This window comes from Erinaceus europaeus, chromosome 8 (genome assembly GCF_950295315.1).
Source record: "Erinaceus europaeus chromosome 8, mEriEur2.1, whole genome shotgun sequence".
NCBI classification, from domain to species: domain Eukaryota; kingdom Metazoa; phylum Chordata; class Mammalia; order Eulipotyphla; family Erinaceidae; genus Erinaceus; species Erinaceus europaeus.
The window spans coordinates 18768357-18793949 of record NC_080169.1 but is presented as its reverse complement, the minus strand read 5'-3'; the positions used below and the strand labels follow the sequence as shown (position 1 = coordinate 18793949).

Here is a 25593-nt window from a genome sequence, read left to right as displayed (position 1 = left end):
TGGGGAACCTGGGGCTCGAACTGGAATACCTGAGCCGGTCCTTACCCCTCACACCATGTGTGCTTAACCCACTGCACTACCTGGCCTCCAACATAATTTTTTGAAACCTTTTTTATTGGGGGGTTAATAGTTTATATTCAGTAGTAAACGCAGCACTCGGTATATGTGTAAAATCTCTCCGTTTTCTGAGAGACCTCTAGCCTCCCACCTAGGTCCGCCTACACTATAATGCTCCAGGACCTGGACCACCGCGTCCCCTCCCCAGACTTCTTTGCTTTGATGCAGTACACCTAGTCCAGTCCAGATTCTGCTCTGCTTTGTATACGTGTGCCTTTTATAGGTACTGTGAAAACAAAATATTCGCGTGACTCACTTATCATTATATATACTTCATTGTGTTGGTCTGAAACCCAGCCTGCAATATCTCCAAGGAAGTGTGTATATGTCCTTGAAGATAATTAAACCACTTTCTTTTAGAAATACTGCAAATTCAAAGCTTGCCATATCAACAGTTAGGTGTCTTCATGGCCATTTACTGTACTATTACTCTTTACAAGTATGCAGTAGATAAATTTAACTCTCATGCAAATAACCTTGAATAATTGGGTTAAATATCAGAAAGCTAAAGGCTGAGATAAAAGTTAAACGGGCAGCCCAGCAACTGGGAGAATATATTTGCTCATCACACATCTGACAAGGGATTAATATCAAACATCTATAAATAACTCATACAGCTCACCATCAATAAAAACAAGTAATCCAGTAAAAAAAAAAGTGAATAAAAGATCTGAATATACAGTTGTCTACATAAGATTTGTATATGGTCCACAGACATATGAAGAAATGCTCCACTTCGTTGATCCTGAGAGAAATACAAATTAAAACTACAGTGCAGCCCCCTCCTACTCACTGAGCCACTTTCCGGGGCCTCATTTGTTAATCTTGTAGTTTCACTCGCTCATGGGACCGAGTCTTCAAACACTCTTGTCGATGAAGTGTTTCACCAATGTTTTCTTCTATATATTTTATAGCTTCAGGTCTAATATCCAGTCTTTAATCCATTTTGAGTTAGTTTCAGTATATGCTGTTAAGTGGCCATCTAGTTTTATTTACCAGTAGACATTCTTAATGATTGAATCTGAATTTTGGGACAGTCTGTGCTCGCACTGAAACTGAGTGTCTGGTATGTTCAAACCCCCGTTGATTACAAAATAGGTTTTCCCTGTGAGCTCCAAAGGTCAAAATTTACTGTTTCTCTACACAGTCACTCTAGTAGTGGTTTATTTCAAATAAAATTTAATAAACAACTTCTTTGTGCCAACTATGAAACTAGTCGTAGAGTTACAAAGATGGGAGGAGCAAGTCCTGTGAGCTAATGTTGCCTTCTTTCCCTGTCCTTTTGATAGTATCCTCTGAAACAGAAACGTTTTTTTTTATTTATTCCCTTTTGTTGCCCTTGTTGGTTTATTGTTGTAGTTATTGTTGTTGTTATTGATGTCGTTGCTGTTGGATGGGACAGAGAGAAATGGAGAGAGGAGGGGAAGACAGAGAGGGGGAGAGAAAGATAGACACCTGCAGACCTGCTTCACCACTTGTGAAGTGACTCCCCTGCAGGTGGGGAGCGGGGGCTCGAACTGGAATCCTTCCTCTGGTTCTTGAGCTTTGCACCACGTGCACTTAACCCGCTGCGCTACCGCCTGACTCCCAACAGAAAAGTTTTATATACTTACGAAATGCAATCATTTGTTCTACTGCTCATGAGTTTGACATCTATCAGAACCCGTGGCCAGTACAGGAACATTAACATCCCCATATTTTCTTCTGAGACTCATATTAGTGGCTTTTGCATTTGGTTGATTTTCAGTTAATTTTTGTAGTTGGTGGGATCATAGACTGAATCATTTTATGTTCCCACCAATATTGCATAAAGTTCTGTCTTTCCCAGCGGCCTGGCGGTAGTGCAGCAGGTTAAGCACACGTGGCACAAAGCATAAGGACTGGCGTAGGATCCAGCCTCTGGCTCCCCACCTGCAAGTCTACAGGTGTCTGTCTATCTGTCTTCCCTTCCTCCCTCGATTTTGCTCTGTCCCATCCAGTAACTACAACAATGGGGGAAAATGGCCTCCAGGAGCAGTAGTGATAACCCTGGAGGCTAAATAAATAAATAAATAAATAGATAAAAAGATTTCTATCTTTCTCTGTTCCCACCAACACTTGTTATTTTCTATTTTCTTTTCTTGTGGCCACCCTAATATGAACTGGTAGCTCACTGTGGCTTTAATTTGTATTTCCCTAATGGGTGGTGCTGTTGAGCATATTTTTCTGTTCTTACTGACCATTTATTTGTACACCTTTAGAAAAATGTCTTAAGTCCTTTGTCCATTTTTAAATTGAGGCTTTTAGTTGTTTTTTTTTTTTTGTGCTGAGTTATTAATACATTCTGGATATCAATCTTTCTGTGATTTAAAAAAAGTTTTCTCACTCCTTGTGGGTTTTTACTTATTCGCTGTGTTGATGGTAGCACTTGATGCATAGAAGTGTTTTTTTTTTTTCATTTTGATTAGGTCTAACTTATAATTATTTCTTTTGTTGACTGCTTTTTTGATGTTATGTCCAAGAAATTACTACCAAATCTTGCCATCAATTTCTAAACACTTGGTCCAGTTTAAATTATTCAGTGAAAGATTTAAGGAATTCTAAAGTAAGCCATTTCTATTCAATAATTTCCTTTTATAATTATGGAAGAGTTTTCATAATTAGCCATTTAATCACAAGCTTCTTCTGAATCTTTATTTCCTCATCAGTGCCAAATGCATTCAATTGTAAATCTAAAGCATGGAAATAGCACTTTGTATTATGATACAATTGTTGCCCGTGAAGAATGGTGATCAAAATTATTGCCAAGTACATTTATTAGGAAGAGAAAATTCTTTACTGATTAAAGACTATGGGTATTATATGTCAACTATAAAACGAGGTTTTGACTTTTCTGCTTCATATTTTTAAATACCAAATTTCACTTAAATATTTTTAATAAAGTTTTAAAACTTCAATGGCATTCTGCATTCTGAAAAGGGTTCCTTGTGCTAGCAACGTTCATTTGAAATTCAAATAACCCCTTGGAATTTGAAGCTAGCTGGAAGTACTAGAGAAGAAGAGGAGGAGGGTGGCCTCTTGCATCGTGGCTTATTTGCACTACTGGATAAAAATCTACCTTTATACCTTTAATCATCAAATAATACCCCCACTACCTACAGTGTAAGGGGCTATATAAGGGCCTATTTCCTAACCTTTTATAATTAATGTTTCAAATTATTTACATGTTTTTTTCAACCCCCTAACTTTGTGCAGTATATGATGTAGAAGTCCCAGTAGAAGGCTAATACATGATTCTCTTCCCTCAGAGAATATGCCTTCTGTTTATAGAGGCTATGAAGCACATGGCAATATAAAAAAGAAAAAAAAAGATTTTTTTTTTTTTTTACCACTTAGAGTCTGAGAAATAAAGATGAGCTGAGGTGGCCTGAGAGGACCTTAAGGAGGAAAACCTCAGTAGGTCAGATGGGTGAACTATGACTGGCATAGAAGGAGGGAAGGATCTGCCTGTCTCAGTGAACAGAATGGCATGAACAAGAGGATGTCCGACTGGAAGATGTCGCAGGCCAGAAACCTTAAGCAGGACCTTTTTTTATGTTAAAAACGCCAAGGACAATTGGGTAGCTAAGGATGTGGGGAGCTGGTATAGCAGTCTTATTTTTGATGGAGTCAACTGCAGCAATATTGTAGACTCTTAACCATGCAAAGGTTGAAAAACAGTCTGTCCCCAGTGGAGATTATAGAACATTAGAGGTAAATGGGGTTTCTGGGAAAAATGTTATCCAGTATTCTCAGTTTACTAAGGCCAGGGAGGTGAAATGATTTAATAATGGTGATCCACTAGAAAATAGGTTTGAAAGAAAATAGCTAATTTGAGTCTCAGATTTAAGCTTTAACTCCATTATCTGTCCTTAACACCAGTCAAGAAATTTAGAGAAGACAAAGAAGAAAGGAGATTGGAAAAGGTCCTATCATCCATACTTGAGGCAACAAACACTCCAGTCAGAGGGATCACTGAGGAAAATAATCAGAAAGAGTAAATAAGAAGCATCTCAGTGAGACAAAGTCAGAACCTGATAACTATTTTATTTTAGTGAATGGACAATTATGTAAAGAATTTGAGGGGCCTGGTGGTGGTGGTGCACTTGGTTAAGCATACACATTACAGTGTGCAAGGACCCAGGTTCAAGCCCCTGGTCCCCACCTGTGGGGAGGGTGCTTCATGAGTGTAGCGCTGCTGATATGTCTGTCTCCTCCCTCTTTACCTCCCCTCCCCCTCCCCTCTTGATTTATCTCTGTCTCTACACAATAAATAATAAATAAAAGATTTTAAAAAGCATTTGGTAAAGGACTGAACAATTTCTAAAAATCTACTTTGACTAAGGTGAAAAATAATGCCTTATGAAGCTATATTCATATACTAAACTGGCCTTGGCAAATGGGTATTAGATAAATGTTTGCTGAGTAAATAAATTAATATATCAAATTAAATTTTCCACCCAGTAAATTAAATATTTTACCTGTACTATTTTAAGCACCATTTAAAGAGAACATTTTCTTTTACAGATTCACCTTTTTGGAGTGTTGCTGGCTATTTTAGGAAACTTGGTAATCAGCATTTCCCTAAATATTCAGGTAAGATAAAGCTTGTTTTTTTAAATGTTTAGTAATTAGTGAAGGAGAAGCCAGAACATCACTCTGGCACGTGCAGTGTTGAGAAATAAACACAGGACCCCATGCTTGAGCAGTAAAACAAAGATTTTTTTTTCTCAATATTTTATTTCTTTATTTATTGGATAGTGACAGAGAAATTAAGAGGGAATGGGGAGAGGCGGACACACACACACACACACACACACACACATCTGTAGTACTGCTTCACCACTTGTGAAGCTTTCCTTTCCAGGTGGGAACCAGAGGCTAGAACCCATGTCGTTGTACTTGTAACACATGCACTTCATTGGGTGGACCACCACTGGCCTCCCCTTCCCTCCCTCTTTATTTTTTGTAGTTTAATCTAGTATACAATATGATATTGATGGCTCCTGGGAACTTTTGCCTTCTTGAGCTTCTTCCTTTATAAAACATATATGTATACACACACACACACACACACACACACACACACACACATATGTTTCAGAGACAGAGAGCCATCTCACCCAGTAGAGCGTATACCATGGGTATGGGTGAGGATCTGGTTTCGACATGGGAGCATCGCTTTAAGGGGAAGCTCAGCAGTGAAGCAGTTCTATGGTGTCTGTTGTCCTTCTCTCTGTTTCTCTCACCGTTTTTGCCTTTCACATTCTGGGGTGGGTTTCTGAGGAAGCTGAGCTCCAGGACACATTGGTGGGGTTGTCTGTCCGGGGAAGTCTGGTTGTTGATTGATGTTTTAAAGCATTTAGGCATTTGTCTACATTATAAAAGAAGTATAAATTTAGTGTAGCGGACTATAAAGTCACTAAATGCTTCATATACTACCTAGGGTGGTAATAATGCTTATTTTTAGGGAGTGAGAATGAAGCAACAATCCTATGTGTAAGAGGTCCTTTAAACTATAAAATGTCACATAAATGTGAATCGAGTAGCATCAATATGTTCAAAACAAATAATACCATAACAGTCTCTCCATCATAATCTGCAAATGAATTCAGAAGTCATGACACAGAAAGGCCAGGTAGTGTGGTGCACCTGGCAGAGTATACACATTACCATGCATAAGGACCCAGGTTCAATCCCTCACCTGCAAGGGAGAAGCTTCACAAATGGTGAGACAATGCTTCAGGTGTCTCTCTTTCTCTTTCTCTCTCCCTCTCCCTCTCCTTCTCCCCTCCCCTTTTGATTTCTTGATGTCTCTATCCAATAAACAAATGTTTAAAAGCCCCCCACACAAATTCATAGGTCCCTCAGGGTTCAAGACAAGTTTTTTTAAAAAAATTATTAGTGATTTAATAATGATTAACAAGGTTATAAAATAACAGGTACAATTCCATACAGTTCCCAACATCAGAGTTCCATATCCCAATCCCCTCCATTGGAAGCTTTCCTGTTCTTTATTCTGCTGAGAGTATGGGGCAAAATTCTCTATGGGGTGCAGAAGGTGGAAGGTCTGGCTTCTGTAATTGCTTCTCCACTGGACATGGATAATCCATACATACCCAGCCTGTTTCTATCTTCCTTTAGTGCGGTAGGCTTTGGGGAGGTGAGGCTACAGGACATATTAATGAATTCATCTACCCAGGCAAGTCAGGTAGTTCAGCAAACAAGTAGAAAGATCTAAAGAAGACACCATCAAGTACCTAATCAAGTATTTCCTACTTAGGCCTAGACACCGCCTCTTCTACCCCCTGCTTCACTTCCCTCAATCACTTTAAGACGAACCTCATCAGATAAAGTAAGGATTTCAAGACAAGTTTTTAATGGGGTTCAAATAATTTCATCTGATTCACTTTCAGAAATATTCCCACCTCCGGTTGGCACACCAGGAGAACCCAAAGCCGTACTTCAAGAGTGCCCCGTGGTGGGGTGGAGTGGTGCTGATGGCCGCAGGAGAGGCAGGAAACTTCGTAGCCTATGGCTTTGCCCCCATTACACTCATTGCTCCATTAGGCTGCATGTCTGTCACAGGTGAGCCATTTTTCTGTGTTTTGACATATAGAAATGTTAAGATATCAGAATAACTGGTAGGAAATAGAAAGCCTTATGCAACACAAGCACAATTAGCATGTTAATTTGGCTAATTTCAGGTATCCACTGTCATCGGTGTACGGTCACATTAAAAACTGAAAAACTGGCATTTCATGGTTCTGATACTTGTGTTTAGAAAACTAATTGTCAGTCTGAGTCATAGTACATTAGCAGTAGCAGCAAATCTGATAGTGTGCTTTTGAGTCATTAATGAATTCATTATATACATCTGTAATGCTTTCTAAATTCGTATTTAAACTGAAATTGCATGTTGTTATAGTCGTTGATGCCTGAAGTTGACTCTGGTTTATTTAATTTTTTTTTTTAACTTTTTAAAAATTTTATTTATTTATTTATTCCCATTTTTTGTTGCCCTTGTTTCATTGTTGTAGTTATTATTGTTATTGTTGTTGGATAAGACAGAGAGAAATGGAGAGAGGAGGGGAAGACAGAGACGGGAAGAGAAAGACACCTACAGACCTGCTTCACTGCCTGTGAAGCGACTCTCCTGCAGGTGGGGAGCCGAGGGTTCAAACCAGCACTTTGCACCACATGCACTTAACCTATCGCGCTACCGCCCAACTCCCTATTTATTTATTTTTAATAACAGAGAGATACAGAAAATAAACACAGCCCTGGTACACTTTGGCTTATGGTGTGCTGGGGATTGAACCTAGGACTTTGGAGCCTCGGGCATGAAAGTCTTTTGAAAAACCATTATGCTGTTTCCCCAACCCAACTCTGTTGTTTAATGTCTTTTTTTTTAAAAAAAAATTAAGCTTTAGTTATCATGTTACTGTAGATGTGTAATTTTACAATAATATTATAATTATCCCAGTTTCAAAATTTTTATAATTTATCAAATGCATTTAGGAGAAAGAAAATAGATGTTCCTGTAGACAAAATATTTTAAGGACAGAAGTCACTACTACAAAAAAGGAAAACACAGTCTGAACCTTGCTTATTAAAATCAATAAAATCTTTTAGCTTTACTCTTATCTGTTGCTATGGAAACAGCATGTTTCTAGAATTCTGTGGATTTAGAACCTTTACTGAAATAGAAACAAGTTGATGATTGTTGTCTGGTAGCACCTTGATCAAGCATAACATGTGGTCACATATCCTGGTTTTAATATTTCTCCTAAAATTGTATTCCAAAAGAAAGCATAGTTTAAACTAAAATCACGTATGTTCAAAGATAATTTCATTTTATTTTGAAAGTAGTTTCTCCTTCTTAATCACTGGAAATATTTTATTTAAAAGACATTTATGATGAACACAAGTAGAATACTTAGCAAAGAGCACCTTTTCTCTTTAGCTTCCTAGAAATTGCTGTGAAAATGACCATGCTGTTACTTCTCTGAATAGGCACAGAATTTATGCAATCATTTACCATTTTTAATTTTTGATTAAATGAGCAATTTGGGTATATCTTATCTTTGCCATATATAAATATATATATATATACACACACACACACACACATATATATATATATATGTATTTACATTCTGGATGGTGTTTTCTTTGCAGCATCTGAGAAATAACAGATAAAAGATCTTGTTCTATTGCCAGTTTGGGACTTCTGCAGGCCCTAATTGTCCAAGAAATGTTGTAATAATGTTCATAATGATTCTATATTCAAAACTGATCTTAGTTTTATTTTTGGATTCTCCTATGTGCTCAGTTTTTTAGGAATTAATTAAAAAAAAAAGTGTTGAGGCACATCAGATACCCAGGGAATGTCACCATGTTGTATTGAAATTCTTCCTTTGAATCTTTCAGTCCTGGAAAACTTGTTTATCAAGGAACAAGGAAAAGAAAACTACTCCAACTAGCTACTTTAAGAAAGAGGAATATGGGCAAGCCAGGTTAAACACACACATTACAATGCTCAAGGATCCAGATTCAATCCTCTGGTCCCCACCAGCAGGAATGAAGCTTCCTAAGAAGTGAAGCAGGTCTGCAGGTCTCTGACTTTCTCTCTTCTCCTTCCCTCTCACTTCCTCTCTACTTCTACCCAATAAAAAAGCAAAATAAGAATATTTAAAAGAAAAAAGAAAAAGGGATGTAGCTAAATGTATTGTAGAGATCAGAGATGTCACAGATAAGAAATATAGCTGGGCCTCACAGGACCTGAAGTGAGAATTCAGACATTGTCAAACATAAGGGTCAGCACTGTCATCTCGTGCAGATGAATGATCAGTGAAGTTGCCTGTGGATCTGCTTCCTTTGGTGAGACTTCCTCAGAGCTCTCATTAATAAAGTCAAGCTCAAGTGTCTTCACCTTCCCCTCAGATCATGTCCTGTCTACCCCACATTCCCTGAGGAGCCAGACCACTCATCTTCAAATCTGAGCCAACCGCCTTGACAGATGGCCTTTTCTTACTGCTGCAGATCATTTTTCTTGGTCTGCGCTTGGTCCTAATTAATGTGTCCACTTTAAAACATTTTAAGGCACCACCCTCTCTGCCCATTTAAAATCATCCGAAGAAGTAAACTTACAGACTCAAATACAATTTTCTGCTTTATAATCTTTGCAGACAGTACTATCTGCTTATAAATAATATCCTCACAGCATTTTTGAGCTGCGTTTAGGTCATCATCCAGTGCCTTGGATGTGTAAAGGATCACTGGCAATTAAAGATTTTCCCCAGAACAACTCCTACTCTTCTAGCATTCTTTTAAAATTCTAGAGAACTTGAAACAAAAGTATTTTTTAAAGCAGTCTTCTCTTATGACTGTGTCTATAGTTAAAATAGAACAGACTTCATACCTTTGATTTTTTTAAATATTTATTTATTCCCTTTTGTTGCCCTTGTTTTTTTTTATTGTTGTTGTTATTGATGTCATTGTCATTAGATAGGACAGAGAGAAGTGGAGAGAGGAGGGGAAGACGGGAAGAGAAAGATAGACACCTGCAGACCTACTTCACCACTTCTTTTCCTCCCTTGCAGGTGGGAAGCCAGGGGCTCGAACTGGGATCCTTACACCAGTCCTTGTGCTTTGCGCCACGTGCACTTTTCACCCGCTACACTGCCGCCCGACTCCCCAGACTTCATACCCCTATATACAAGAACTTCTTATTTTCCCCATTATTTCTTGGGAACTTCTAGAAAAAAATCAAACCTACCAAGGCCAAGAGAGATAGACCACCTGGGAAGACCTCTGCTTTGCCATGCATGCCACTCAGACTGGAGTCCCTAATACACTACACTGAAGCCCTGTAGTACTGGAGGAAGCCTCAGTGGTATGGTGTCTATCCCTCTCTTTCTCTCTACCTCTAGCACTGAAGCTCCAGTCACAAGGAAAAAAAATATATCAAGCCATCCTCAGAATTGGGGGTGCGGGGACAAAAAACAGTAGAATGTATTGCAATGTGCCATGGTAGATAATTTTCTTACATTTCAAAAAACTTAAAATTCATTAATATAAATTTTTTTTAATTTTACTGTTTAAGTCCAAGTGAACGGTCTGGTTCATAGCAGACTTTTCTATAGGTGATCTTGATAGTGGCACACTGTTTTCCTACTGTTATTCTTTTCAGAAGTGAGTGGGTAATCATATGTACTAGTCCTACTATATGTAAGACTATTAATGTAACAGACTTGCTGTCTATCTTCTATTATCAGAATTCTCGCTCTAGTTGTCACTTCAATTGACATGATGTTCTCCCCACCCCAGGTTAATATGTAGGAAGCACTAGGAAAGCATTAAATGTATGACCTCTGGGGTGTCAGTCATATAGGTTGGTGCTCTAATAGGCTAAGCTAACTCCCTGGTCTCCACAAGGATTTTCTTTTCCTTTCCACTTCTTTTTTCCTCTCTCTCTCTCTCTTTCTCTCTCTCTCTCTCATAGAAACAGACAGAAGCTGAGAGGGGAGGGGGACATAGAAAGAGAAGGACACCTACAACATTGGACCTAAAGGCTGTAATAGTGCAGATGAAGAGTTGGGGGGGGTCTCCGTTCTGTAGGTAGCTAGTAGGCATATTTTAGTTATGTTCCAAAGGGCCTGTGGCTATACTAGTCTTTTTTTTTTTTTTCCTTTCTTTCCTTTTTTTCCCCTGGGCCTGAAATCTGTTATGCAGGTGGATCCAAGTTATTGTCTGGGGAGATGATGTCATGGCTGGAAAAAGGACCAGAAAGCTGGATCAGGGAAGAGAGTAGCTCCCAAATATGAGAAAGGTGTATAAATGGTGTTGACTGTAAACCCTATCAATTTGATGTGATCTGGGGCCCATATTCAGCTTAGGAGCCTATGTGACCTCTGCATCCCTGTAGATCTGAGCTCACATTCTGGGGTCATCAATAGGAACAATCCAAGCTACCCAAATTTTAGGACCCATCTTCCTCAGGTAGAAGATAGAGTATGTTGTCCAGCCTCCCTTTGGAGGATGGAACATTCTCTACCATTGTTGATCCAAGTTGAGGGCAAGGCCCTATGGGGGGCCCACAAAGGGGTCTATTGTGTTGTTCCTGATAGAGATGACTGGTAGCAGTGGAGAGAGGGTTTTATTTGATGTCTAGGCCTATCATGTCTGTTTGGGAATCTCAAGACTCCTCAAATAGGGCCCCAGCTGATGGGGTGGCCTGATAGTGACTAAAGAGTCATCATTAATGTATGCCAGTCTCTTGCCCTTATTCAGCTTTTGCAGTCCTTGCTTTACTAAGGTTAGCTTTGGAGTGAGTGAGGGAAGTGTAATAGGAAGTAGGTAAGGAGGATATCTAAGTCTAAGTAGACACTATTTCATTATGAACTTTATACTGACTCACTGCATACTATTGTGTACTTCTGCTTTCAGATATATATTTTGCCCTAATTTATGGATACATGTGAACATATGCTCTATCTCATGGGACCTGGTCTATATCTAGGCTTTGGGACTTTGTTAGGAAGTGAACCACCTGGAATAAAATTAGAGAATCCATGAAAGGAAAGGTCTCACCTGAATAATGAGGCTGAATGGTTGACATTCCACGCCTGATGTCTCTGGACACAATCTGAAGTGAAGCATGCTGAGGTGGTACTTGTTGCCTTGATTAGGCTGGGATTGGCATATGCAATATCATTTGGTATGAATTGAGAGAAGCATGCAGGAAAGTGAGCTCCACCCTAGAGGTTCCAGGACTCGGGGAAATATAGGCTCTATAGAGGAAGCGGGAGGTTCCTGCTGTCTTAGGGTTTAAGAAGACAATAGATAGTTATTGCTGTAATCACATTATTTGGCAATTGGGCTAACTTTGAAATATCCCTTTGTTAGGATTTACTGTATCATACACACCATCACCATAAGTTATGTCCTTTGACATTATTTGTATATAGTTGTGCCACCAGTTGTTTCTGTTCTCCCTGGTCTAAGCTTTTAAGAGAGTCAACATATCAAAGACTCAGCCTATGGTCTGTGCATTAAAAAGTTTGAGATTCCCTCTCTGTTCTTCTTTCTCAACTTCTGTTTATGAGTGGGGTCATCCCATACTTGTCTTTATCTTTCTGACTTAGCTCACTTAACATAATTCCTTCTAGCTCCATCCAAGATGGGTGATAGAATTTGGGTTAGAGGCTGTGGGGACAAAGGAACCCTCCTACAGTGTTGATGGGAATGTAAATTGGTCCAACCTCTGTTTAGAGCGGTCTGGAGAACTCTCACTAGGCTAGACATGAACCTTCCATATGACCCAGTAATTCCTCTCCTAGGGATATACCCCAAGGACTCCATAACACCCAACCAAAAAGATATGTGTACACCTATGTTCATAGCAGCACAATTCATAATAGCTAAAACCTGGAAGCAACCCAGGTGCCCAACAACAGATGAGTGGCTGAGAAAGCTGTGGTATATATACACAATGGAATACTATGCAGCTATTAAGAACAATGAACCCACCTTCTCTGACCCATCTTGGGGGTATTTCCATTTTTATTTGTTTAGGAATTCCCCATCCTATTCTCCATAATGGCTGCGCCAGTTGGCAGTCCCACCAGCAGTGTAGCAGAGTTTCTCTTTCTCCACATTCTAGACAACACTTATCATTTTCTGTTTTGTTGATGTTAGCCATTCTTCCAGGTGTGGACTGGAATCTCACTGAGTTCAAGCCAGTCAAAAGAAGCTGAGGTGTTCATTCCATGTCTGCTCTTGAACACTCAGCTAGAAGTATTCCTGAAACCTAAAAACTATCTGAAATACATTTTCAGCCCATCCTGATCCCTGAGAATGTCACAAGGCATTTCTAGAGAAATTGCTAATGGTGGAGGAATATGCAATTAGATTTATAATATTAAGTTAATTTGTCAGTTATAACATTTTCCTTTTCTGGAGTGTTTTCAAGTGTAATCACTAGTGTGTCAAGAAAAATGTAGAAAGGAGCAATTGTTATTAATCTAGTTAAGTCTCCTCATTTGAAATTATGCAGATTGCTTTAGAGCAATTTGTTATCTGTGATAAATGACAACAGCAATTTCTTTTTATTACCCTCAAGTCATACCAGACACTTATCCTGCCAATACGGATGGTGGAACTACTCAGAAGAAACATTTTTGAAAACATCACATCAGACCTTCAAATCCTTACTCCGCAGAGTATGTTATAACTGACAGACTTTCCCCTATAATTCTAAGTGAATGTAAAATGAAAACAGGAGGCAGGCAGGACCTCAGCACAGTTAGATCAGATGGAGTCTGAGCACGCTCAATGTGTCCAGGTGTTTGAATCTTGATTGTGACTGATTTGAAAGTGCATTTGTGATTTTTTGTTTGTTTGTTTGCTTTTAGCAGTACAGTAAATAACCACTATAAGTGGTCAAAAACCTCAAGACAGATATTTACATGTGAGGATTTGTATGTAGCATTATTATGTAAACAAGTTATTTTCAAAGCGTACGGTTTTTATTGAACTGCTAGGTAGAGGTACTATACTCGATCATAGCCAAAAAGCACAGAAGTGATCACTGGTGTCTTTGTTTGTGAAGATGTGGTGTCGTTGTCCTCTACTTTCCTGTATTATAAACCCTGGCTTGTATCGTAGGAGTGAAGTAAAATATTGAATGTTCAGAAAGTGCGCATGGTGAAAATTTTATTTGCAGGTTAAATCAGCATTCACATGCTGGTGATTTGTAGACTAGATGTGGCCACACTAAACTGAGTATTTTGTTTGTTGCAAACAGTTCTTTCTGAGAATATTAATTGATTTCCAGTGTTTAAGCTAGAAGAAGCAGCATGGGACCATAACATGCAGAAACTGGATTTCTGTTGAAATTGGTAGCACTTCAGCTCAGAGTTGGTGGTATGAATTCTAGATCACTACAGTCCACCACCCTTATCACACCAAGCCAGCACCTTCATTACTTTTTCCTCTTTAGAGGGTTACATATACTTGAAGTCCTTTATGTTTATGAATTATGAACTAAAATTTAATTCCAATGAAATCGTATAAAATCTTGTTTTTAATTTTTTTATTCTCTTTATCTACTGGATGGAGACAGCCAGATATCAAGAGGGCAGGGGGAGACAGAAAGGGAGCGAGACAGAGAGACACCTGCAGACCTGCTTCACCACTTGCAAAGCTTTCCCCCGGCAGATGGGGACTGGGGGCTCAAACCCGGGTCCTTAAACCTGGGTCCTTGTGCATTGTAACATGTGTACTCAACCAGGTACGCCACCACCCAGCCCCTCATATAAAATCTCATATATACATAATCATATTTGTATAAAATATAATGAAGTTTTATGGTTCAGGTTAAGCCTGTCTTTTTAGATTTTGAAAAAATGCAGTTTAAGTAGCAAAATTAAAAAAAAAAACTTAATTTTTCCCCATATTATTTTCACCATTGAAAATACATACATTTGCTTAAGATAAATATAAATTGCATAAGACCACTCAGCAAATGCAGGGCTGGGAGCAGAATCTCCCAGACTTTAGGAATTGCAATAAACTCTAAGATTTCTTTCTTTTTTTAAATTTTTTTTGACTTTTTAAAATTTATTAATAAAAAGGAATCACTGTCAAAACCATAGGATAAGAGGGATAACAACTCCACACAATTTCCACCACCAGAACTCCATATCCCATCCCCTCCCCTGATAGCTTTCCTATTCTTTAACCCTTGTCATTGTGGGATGCAGAAAGTGGAAGGTCTGGCTTCTGTAATTGCTTCCCTGCTGAACATGGGCATTGACAGGTCAATCCATACTCCCAGCCTGTCTCTCTCTTTCCTTAGTGAAGTTCATGCTAGCATCTGGAACCTGGTGGCTAAAAAGAGAGTTAACATATAAAGCCAAACAAGTTGTTGACTAATCATGAACCTAAAGGCTGTAATAGTACAGGTGAAGAGTTGAGGGGGGGAGGGTGTCTTCCGTTCTGTACGTAGCTAGTAGGCATATTTTAGTTATGTTCCAAAGGGCCTGTGGCTATATTAGTTTTTTTTCTCTTTTCTTTTTCCTGATCCTGAAATCTGATATGCGGGTGGATCCTAATTATTGTCTTGGAAGATGATGTCATGGCTGAAAAAAAGGACCAGAAAGCTGGATCAGGGAAGAGAGTAGCTCCCTAATATGGGAAAGGGGTATAACTATGAGATGTCTTAAGAGCCTTCTGGACATCTGAAAGAGAAGAATCATAAATCTGTCTTTTAAGAAATGATCCTAAAAGGGTAAAATATAAATGAGGAGAAAAAGATGTTAACAAAGTCATGAAAATAGCCATATTGATGACTTAACTAGAGCCAGACAACTATGACTGATGCTGAGATCCTTTCCTATCCATACAGAATTATGGTCAAAATGAAGTGAGTACACTAGTCAAGTGCCCTATGGAAGCACTATTTTTGTACCAGAGAAAAAAACAGAAGCAGGGAGTCGGGCAGTGGCACAGCGAGTTAAGTGCATATGGTGCAAAGTGCAAGGACCGGCGTAAGGATCCTGGTTCCAGCCCCCGGATCCCCACCTGTAGGGGAGTCGCTTCACAGGTGGTGAAGCAGGTCTGCAGGTGTCTGTCTTTCTCTCCCCCTCTCTGTCTTCCCCTCCTCTCTCCATTTCTCTCTGTCCTATCCAACAACAACAACAATATCAGTAGCCACAACAATGTTAAACAAGGGCAACAAAAGAGTAAATAAATAAATAAATAAAATTAAAAAAAAAAGAAAACAATAGAAGCAACTTTTTTTTTCTCCTTACTGATGGTATACTGGCTGTCACTCCTACAGAACCACTGTTTGAAGTGTGATGTATTCTGCCTTTCACCTTTGTCAACGTGTTGTGATCATTTGTGGTCCAGTGTTTGTATCTGAAGTCACTGTAACCTTGTGATGAACTTTAACCCTGGTATCCAAAAGCACTCTCACTATGCATAGGCTTGTGTCCAGGAGTCCAGGTATCTTCTGCATAGACATCTGTCCCATAACATTCTCTGTAGACCTATGTCCAAGAGAACTCTGTGTAGATGCATGATGAGGAGTGATCTGCATAGACATGTGTCCCATGATGACCATACTGGAAATGGGTTTGGGGGTCCCTGCCTCAAGTCAAACATTTCTGCAGTTCTACAAGTGCTAAAGGAAGTACTCAGTAGTAACTGCAGTTTAGTTATACTTTGTGGAAACTTCATTACAAATCTGTTTTAATTTAATCCTTTCAAAATTACTGATCTTGAAATTTTCCATTATGAGGGACTGGGTGATGGCACACCTGGTTGAGGACACATACTACCATGTGCAAGAACCCAGGCGCAAGCCCCTAGTCCCCACCTGTGCGGGGGGGGGGGGAGGGATTTCACTGTCAATAAAGCAATACTACAGGTGAGTCTGTCTCTCACCTTATCTATCTTCCCCTTCCCTCTTGATTTCTCTCTGTCTCTATAAAGTAAATAAACAATATTTTTTGTATTTTTTTATTTATTTATAAAATGGAAATACTGACCAGACCATAGGATAAGAGGAGTACAATTCCTACCACCAGAATTCTGTATCCCATCCCCTCCCTTGAAAGCTTTCCTATTCTTTATCCCTCTGGGAGTATGGACCACAGATCATTATGGGGTACAGAAGGTGGGAAGTCTGGCTTCCATAATTGCTTCCCCCCACCCCGAACATGGGCGTTGACAGGTCAATCTATGCTCCCAGCCTATCTGTCTCTTTCCCTAATGGGACAAGGCTCTGGGGAGGCAGGGCTCAAGGATACATTGGTGGGGTCATCTGCACAGGGAAGTCATCATGTTGGCATCATGATAGCATCTGGAACCTAGTGGCTGAAAAAGAGTTAATCCATTTGCATATCAGTTGTCAGGCTCAGAAGAAAAAAAAAACTAGTATAGTCATGGACCCTTTGGAATATAACTAAAATAGGCCTACTATCTACAAAATGGAGACCCCCCCCAACTCATCATCTGAACTATTCCAGACTTTTAGGTACATGAGTAGTCAACAATTTGTTTGACTCTGTATGTTAACTCTTTTTTTCAGCACCAGGTTCCAGATGCTATCATGATGCCAACCGGACTTTCTGGGGCAGACAACCCCACCAATTTGTCTTGGAGCCCCGCTTCTCTGGAGCCCCACCCCACTAGGGAAAGAGAGAGACAGGCTGGAAATATGAATTGACCTATCAATCAATGCCCATGTTCAGTGGGGAAGCAATTACAGAAGCCAGACCTCCCACCTTTTGCACCCCATAATGACCCTGGGTCCATACTCCCAGAGGGTTAAAGAATAAGAAAGCTATCAGGGGAGGGGATGGGATATGGAGTTCTGGTGGTGGAAATTGTGTGGAGTTGTACCCCTCTTATCCTCTGTTTTTTGTTGGTATTTCCTTTTTGTAAATAAAAATTCCAAAAAATACAAAAAAAGATAGAAAGCAGAACAAATTGCTGACTGATTATGAACCTAAAGGCAAGACTACTGCAGATGAAGATTTGGGAATCTCCATTTTGGAAAAAGCTATTAGGTCTATTTTAGGTATATTCCAAAGGGCCTGAGTCTGACAGCTAACATGCAGGTGGACCCAAGGTGTTGTCTGGGGAGATGGTGTATAGTGGGAAAAAAGACTAGAAAGCTGGATCAGGGAAGAGAGTAGCTCCCAAATATGGGGAAAGTACATAAATATTGTTAACTGTAAACCCCATTGATTTCCTCTGGGGCCCATAGTCAGCACAGGAGCCTATGTGACCTCTGCATCCCTGTAGGTCTGAGCTTTCATTCTGTGGTTATGGCTAGAACCACAATATATTTTTTAAAAAATAAAACATTAATAAGTTTTCTGTTGGGGCCAGGTGGTGGCACACCTGGTTAAGGGCTCACACCACAGTGTGCAAGGATGCAGGTTCAAGCTTCTGGTCCTCACCTACAGAGGGAAAGCTTCACGAGTGGTGAAGCAGGGCTGCAGGTGTCTCTGTCTCTCTTCCTCTCTATCTCCCCCTCCCCTCTCAATTTCTGGCTGTCTCTATCGAATAATAAATAAATAAAAGTAATTTTTTAAAAATTTTCCATTGTGACACTTTTACTACTATAAAATATTGCTATATTTCCCCCTATCTTGATGTTCATTAAGCATAGTTGTTATAGCAACTAGACAGAATTAAAATTGATAGGTCTCTGTAAAGGCATAGAAGCACTTCCTTTTATTTATTTCTTCTCATTTAAAAAATTTACTACTCTACTTAGAAGTCATGTTATTAGCTGTTGCTCAGATACTGACTTTTTGCTCAGCACAGCTCTCATTTTAACCATGTCTTGCAAGATAAATGTTGCAAGTATATATGCTATAATAGAATGTTCTTTTTTTTTATTACTTTTCTAGATAAATACAACTGAAAGACTCATTCCTTTATCTAAGAATTTTATAGAAAATCTCTTGGTTTCTTAAAACAAAAAGGGCATAAAAATGCATATGAAATATAAATTCTTTTAGAAAATAAAAGTAGCCTATTTACATTTTATAAAACTGATAACTTTTATAGCTTTCTTCTTCTTCTAGCGTTTGCCCTTCTTTTGTAGCCAGTCAACAGCGTCAGGTTGAGCCTGATGTAAAGTTTCGAGACCTCCTTTGAATCTGGAGAGGTGGCAGTCGTTGACTATGTGGGTCATAGTCTGTCTGTGACACAGTGTATTTCCAATATATTATTACTAAATATGTCCTTTTGTTATTAGCTATAAAATTATGTCCTACATAGTATTTCCCCTGTTACTTCTGAAAATGAAATTATCCAGAAAACTGACTTAGCAAGAGCAGAGGGGAAATGATGTCTTTGTTACCTCGTGGGAGGAAATGGGATGGACTGAAGAAGGAGCTCTGGATTGAAAAGTAGGAAATACATTTCTGGCTCCAATTCTGACATAAGTATTGTAATATAAATAAGTCAGTGAATAAACAGCCACTTTGGGCTACCATTTATTTCTCAGTGCCAAAGTCTAAGGCCTGGAGTAGATGATGTTTCCTATAATTTCTTAATTCCACAGCATCTTCTTTCTTTATTATACATACTTATTATTGACAGAGAGAAAGAACGAGAGTACCACTTTCGCACATGCAGTGCCAGGGTTCCAACTTCGCACCTCGTGCTTGAGAGTCTGATGCTTTAGCTAGTGTCCTACCTCTTATCCCATGCTCTTCCTTTATTAATTATTAAAAAAGAAATTGGACAAGGTACAAGAGAAAGGGAAAATAGGAAAAGAGAGGGGCCAGGCATTGGTGTACCTGGTTAAGCGCACACATTACAGTGCACAAGCCCTTGGCCCCCTCCTGCAGGGGGAAAGTTTCACGTGTCTGTCTCTGTCAATCTCCCCCTCCCTCCTCAATTTTCTCTCTGTCTCTATCCAATAATAAGTAAATAAATAATTTTTAAAAAGAAAGGAAAAGAGAGAGACGCCTGCAGTGCTGCTTCAGCACTCATGAAGCTTCCCTCCCCGCAGAAGGGGATTAGTCTTTGCACTCGGTAATGTGTTTGCTTTAATAGGTTTGCCATGGCCCAGCCTCTGTTTTGATAGTGGCTTTGGTTTATAAGCCTATGCGTGTTTTTACTGCTGGTATTTAGAATTTCTTCTCCCCCTCCTCCACTTCTTTGGGGGGTAATATTTTATGGAGAAAACATAAGGTGAAAGTTGGTCTGTAAATATTTTACAAGTATAATTTGTCACCTATGAAAAATGTGTTGCCATAAAAAAGTGTTACCACATCACACCCACTACTAGAGTACTGATATCCATCTGTCAAAGTCCATTATACCCCTTTCACCCCTGAAATCCACAACCCAAATCCCTGTTGATGAGATCTTACTTCTGTAATCTGAGACCAAAGCTTATCTTCATTTGACTTTTACTGCCTTGCTTTATTTCATTTTCTCCACATAAAAATCATGTTCAACATTTTCCTTCTGTATAAATCCCTTTGATATTACTTGTAGGATAGTTTAGTGGTAGTGAATTCCTTTAAAAGTTGTTTAACTGAAAAAGTCACCACTCCTTCAAATCTGACTTATAACCTAGGTTATTCTAAGGTGAGTATCTTTTGTAGTCAAAATTTTGAATATGTATAGCCAGTCTTTTCTAGCCTATAGAGTTTCTGTTGAGAAATCTGATGGATCTATATATATCTATATCTATATATAGATATATAGATATAGATATCTTCCATACAGGTTACTCTTTGTTTTCCTCTAGCTGCTTTTAATAGTCTTGTCTTTTTCTTTGACCTTTGCCAACTATGATTGTTATGCCTTGATGAACTTTAAGTTTGGATTTATTTATTTTTCATGGAACTCTTAGAAGTGCCTAGGCCTCAGGGCCTATTGCCTTCAATTTGGGAAAATTCTTGGCTGATATTTCTTCAAGTAAGAAATATAACCCTTTCTCTCTCTCTCTCTCTCTCTCTCCCTCTCCTCCTTCTGAAACTCCTATGATGTGAATGTTGTTCCTTCACTATAGTTCCATAACTCTTACATGTTCTTTTGTTTGTTTGTTTTGTTTTACTTCTTTTTTTTTTGGTGGGTTTCATGATGGTTTCCTCTACTCTATGCTCTAGCACATCAATTTGATCTTTGGCTTTTGTCTTTTTGCTGATGGATGGATTCCTTTATTATATATATACTACTGTATTCTTTAGTCTGATCTCTATTATGACTTTTCTCATACTCTCTGACTTTGTGGAAGTTTTCTTCCATTGAACTTTTCATTTTAGTGAGGATCTTTAAGACCGAGTTTTAATGTCCTCTTCAGGGAGGTTATGCAGATAGTGCTGTTGGGTTTTCTTCAAGTTTCTGCTTTGGTTCATCAGCATGAATAATTATTTTGTTTTGGTATTCTTTTTGATGTCCCATGAGAGTACCAGAGCCAGAGTTTTGTGTTTAAGTGGACCTAGGTGATCACAAGTGCTTGTCTGAGGATATAGCACCAAGGTTTCACCAATCTGGGCAGCAACCAGAAATTTAAAATTGTATATGTACAGCAGGTTAACTGGAAACAGACTCTGGCAAGCAACACCCTATAAATGGAATGCTTCTCTCTATTCTGCCCCCAGGGTCTGTTGCTATAAACTGAATTCTAGGGTTCACTTGGATAGTGTGTGGCTTTGTTATGTGCATGACCCAGGTTCAAGCCTAGTCCCCATGACATTGCAGGAAGTTTTAGAGCTGTAGTCCCTCTCTCACTGTCTCCCTGTCTGTATAGAAGGAAAAAAACAAAAACTGAATTCTAATATTGCTTCTTCAGAGTTGCCTTGCTGTCCAGTGTCTTCTGCTGCAACTCCCTTGTGGATTATACTTTCTATTTGCCTTGTTTTCTGTTATAAAGTTATAGGCACAAAATTTAATAGAGTTGAGCTGTTAGTATTTGCATTCAGCTTTCTACCCTTGCTTGTTCAATTAAAATTCCATAGTTATGGATCATTTCCCAATTGTGTCTTTAATCTCACTATCAGTTTTTTTTTTCAATCCTTTGATGAAAATGGTTTTCTGTGTCCACACCGCCTGGATGCTGAGATTTTGTCCCATATTGTGGGAGAATGTCTGAGGTCTAAGCCTATATTTGTGTAGGGTTTTTGTGTAATAGCAATTGTACTATTGCTGTTATTGCAGAAGCAAAGAAAAAAAGACCCTACTAGTCAGCCATCTTGGCTATGCTTCTGTCTCCCTTCTTACTAGAATCCTTTCTGTGGAATTGTCATCTCAAAATTTATTATTATGAAAAATACATTTGCTATGTGGTACATTTTTTTCAGCTCCAATATCACTTTACTGAGGACATGTTGATTCATAGGATTTTAGTTGTCACAAGGGAGGGTACATTTCCATATTTCCCCAAGATTGGTATCTGTACAGTTCATCTGTACAAGTTCCACCATAGGGACTTGGTCTCCAACCATCCCTTAGTGTTCATTCCTTCACCTTCCTAGTCCCTGAGCCTGCTGTGATAGACTATCATTCATTGGAGACTTGCCCTAGATTGTTCTTTGCTTTATTTCTTAGATCCTATCTCTGAAGTAATAGCATCCAGTATTTATACTTCTTCTGGCTTATTTTGCTCAGCTTGGTTTCCTCTAGTTCCGTCTATGTTGTAGTATAGGAGAATATGTCATTGGTTCTGATAGCTGTGTAGTATTCTATTTTGTATATATACCACAACTTCTTTAATTAGCCATGTGTTGTTGGATACTTGACTTGTTTTCAAATGTTGGTTATTATAAATTGCCGTGAACATGGGTGTGCACAGATCTTTTTGAATAGACATTTTTGTGTTCTTTGGATAGAAGCCGAGGAGAGGAATTGCTGGGACATATAGTAGGTAGATTTCTGGTGTTGTTAGGAATTTTCAAATTGTTTTCTATGGGGACTGCAGTAATTTGCATTACCAGCAACAGTATAGAAGGGTTCCCTTCTTGCCACATCCTCACCAACACTTGTTGTTTCTGTGCTTTTTGATATAGGCCATTCTCACAGGAGTGAGATGGTATCTCATTATTGACTTGATTTGGTTTTGAGCATGTTTTTAATAAAGCTCCTTAAGTTTACTTCTTCCTCCTCATGTTTTTATTAGTGATTTATAAGATTCTAAGCTAACAGGGGTATAATTCCAAACCACTCCCACCACCAAAGTTGTCTGCCCTCAAATCCCCTCCAGCAGCCACTGCCATAGATATGGGTTAAATCTCTCTCCTTTTCCCCTCTCTCTCTATATATATTTTTCCAAATTCATATGATTCGATTCTCTGTATTCCACTTACAAGTGAAATCATCCCGTAGTTGTCCTCTACTTCCTTATTTAATTCACTAATCACTGCCAGTCCTATTCAGTTAGTCCCAAAGGACATATTATAGGGTTTTGTTGTTGCTGTTGTTGTTTTGTTTTTTTGGTTTTGTTTTTGGTTTTTTTGTTTTGTTTTGTTTTTTGCCTGCTAGGGTTCGGTGCCTGCACTACAAATCCACTGCTCCTGTAGGCCATGTTTCCCATTTTGTCCCCTTGTTGTTGCACTTGTTGTAGTTGTTATTGTTGTCATAGCTGTTATTGTTGGATAGGACAGAGAGAAATCGAGAGAGGAGGGGAAGAGAGAGGAGAAGAGAAAGATAGACACCTGTAGACCTGCTTCACTGCTTGCAAGTTGACTCCCCTGCTGGTGGGGACCTGGGGGCTTGAACTGGGATCCTTATGCCTGCCCTTGTGTTTTGTGTCGTGTGTGCTTAACCCGCTGCACTACTGCCCAGCACCCTGTTGTTGTTGTTGTTTAATACAGACTAGTACTACACTGAGTATATGTCCCATGACTTTTTTTTTGTATTTATAAGATTCAAATTAGTGATTTTATTTCATTGTTAAAAGCTTTCCCCCAATTCAGTTCCTCATAGAGTTCCCCATTCCCCAACCTCTGATATTTTAACCTTTTGATCAGGAAAATGAAAAGATATACCTTGAAGAGTATGTTGGTGAGTTGGGCAGAGATGATTGGCCCCACTAGGATGCTGATGCCCATTTTTATTTACTTCTTAGGCCCTGCCTATACTTCCTCTCTAAGCTATACCATACCTATTACAATTTTCTTTTATCTCCTCTCTCTCAGATAAGAGTAACATTACCTGACTTCCTTAGGTGTCCTCCAGATACTCCTCCCTTATTTTGAGCATTTTTTCATCTGCCTATTAACCATCTTAATGTCTTCTTTGGAAAAGTATCTGTTCCATTCTTTCATTTTTCAATGGGGTGGTTTATTTCTTTGTTACTGAGTTTATTGAGTTCTTTATATATTTTCATTATTAGCTCTGACATGTTTTGGGTTTTTTTTTTGTTTGTTTTTATTGCCGATTCATCTCTCTTTACTTCAAAACATTCTTTAACTAGTTAGATAGAAAGTTTGATGATGATTGGAATGGGGCTTAGTTTTTGTGTCTTTTATACTGCTATAACATGTGAAATGAATTTCCCTGAACTATTTTGGCCTATATCTGAAATTAACAAATATTGTGCATTTTCATACCTCTCCTAAATTCAGTTCTTAGTTTCATAGACTGTGTGTCTGCACATCAGCTTATCTAGAGAAAATCCTGCTTTAGTGCTTTAAAGGTACACCACTCAATTAAATATATGCCTGGTGGACATTTCTCTCTCTTTCTGCATTTTATTTTTATTAGTAATTTAATATTGATTTACAAAAGATAACGGAGATAATTCTGTGTCCCCATTCCCTCCATTGGAAACTGCATTAGTTCTCCTAAGGTCACAGATAAGAGTTGACTATTACTTCTATAACTATATTACATACTTGTCCATCTTCCCCTATAGTCCTGCCCTCTCTTTCTAAGGCACATCGACACCTATTACTACTGCCAAATGCCTCTCTCAGTCCTGATGGAATTGGAGTTCAGAGCCCTCAACTGGAAAGATGACTGTGGTCATCTCCCCCTTCCCCCTCTGGGTGTATGAACCAAAATTCTTTATGGGGTGCAGAAGGTGGAAAGTCTGGCTTCCGTAATTGTTTCTCACTGGACATAGGCATTGGCAGGTCAATCCATACCCCCAACCTATTTCTATTTTTCCCTAGCTGGGTAGCACTCTGGGGAGATGAGGCTTTGGAACACATTGGTGAGGTCTGCCTAGGAAGTCAGGATGAAATCATAGGAGCTTCTACAACTTGGTGGCTAAAAGGCAGTAAGATATAAAGCAGAACCAAAATGTTTAATAAACAGGAGCCAAAAAGTCGGAATAGAGCATATGAAGTTAGGGATTTTTGGGTGGAGAGAAGCATAGATGTCTATTTTTAGTGTTTTCTTCCATGACTTTAGTAATTTTTGCTGGAGCTTGATAGCTAACATGCAGGTGGACTAAAAATATTGTCTGGGAAGGTAGTGTCAGAGTAGAGAATAGGGCTAAGAAAGCTGGGTTAGGGCAGAGAGTAGCTCCCAAAGTATATAAATACAAATAATCTGTTTATCCCATCAGTCTGACCCAGGTCTCTTATATATACATATTTAGAACAGAAGCCTGTGTAGCCTCTGAGTTCCTGTGAGTCTGAACTCACAGCCATGGTCACAGCTGGGAATATTCTAGGCTGCACTAATTTCAGGACCAATCCTTCTGTAGTGGCAGAGTAGGCTGACCCAGACTCCCTTTGGAGAGTGGGGCAGTCCCTACCATTGCTACTTTATAGTGAAGGAAAGGTCCTGGAGAGACCGACAAGAGGTCTTATGATGATGTTCCTGATGGAAGTGACCAGTGATGGTAAAGTGAGGGCTCTATTAGAGGTGTAAGCCCATATTGCCTATGGGGAAATCCAAGGATTTCCTGACCAGAGCCCCAAATAATGGGTGGCCTGGTATGGACTAAAAAGGCCATCATTAAGT

The 25593-nt window shown here is 39.1% G+C and overlaps 1 protein-coding gene across 2 annotated transcripts in view; it reads left to right on the top strand.

Moving 5' to 3' along the window:
* The window catches only part of NIPAL2 (NIPA like domain containing 2), a 104982-nt gene that overhangs the window by 18803 nt on the left and 60586 nt on the right, over positions 1 to 25593 (top strand). For both annotated transcript variants that reach the window (XM_060195994.1, XM_007532333.3), the window contains exons 2-3: positions 4663 to 4731; positions 6552 to 6723. In XM_060195994.1, the coding sequence (XP_060051977.1) occupies positions 4663 to 4731; positions 6552 to 6723 (241 nt within the window). The remainder of the gene's footprint in view (positions 1 to 4662; positions 4732 to 6551; positions 6724 to 25593) is intronic.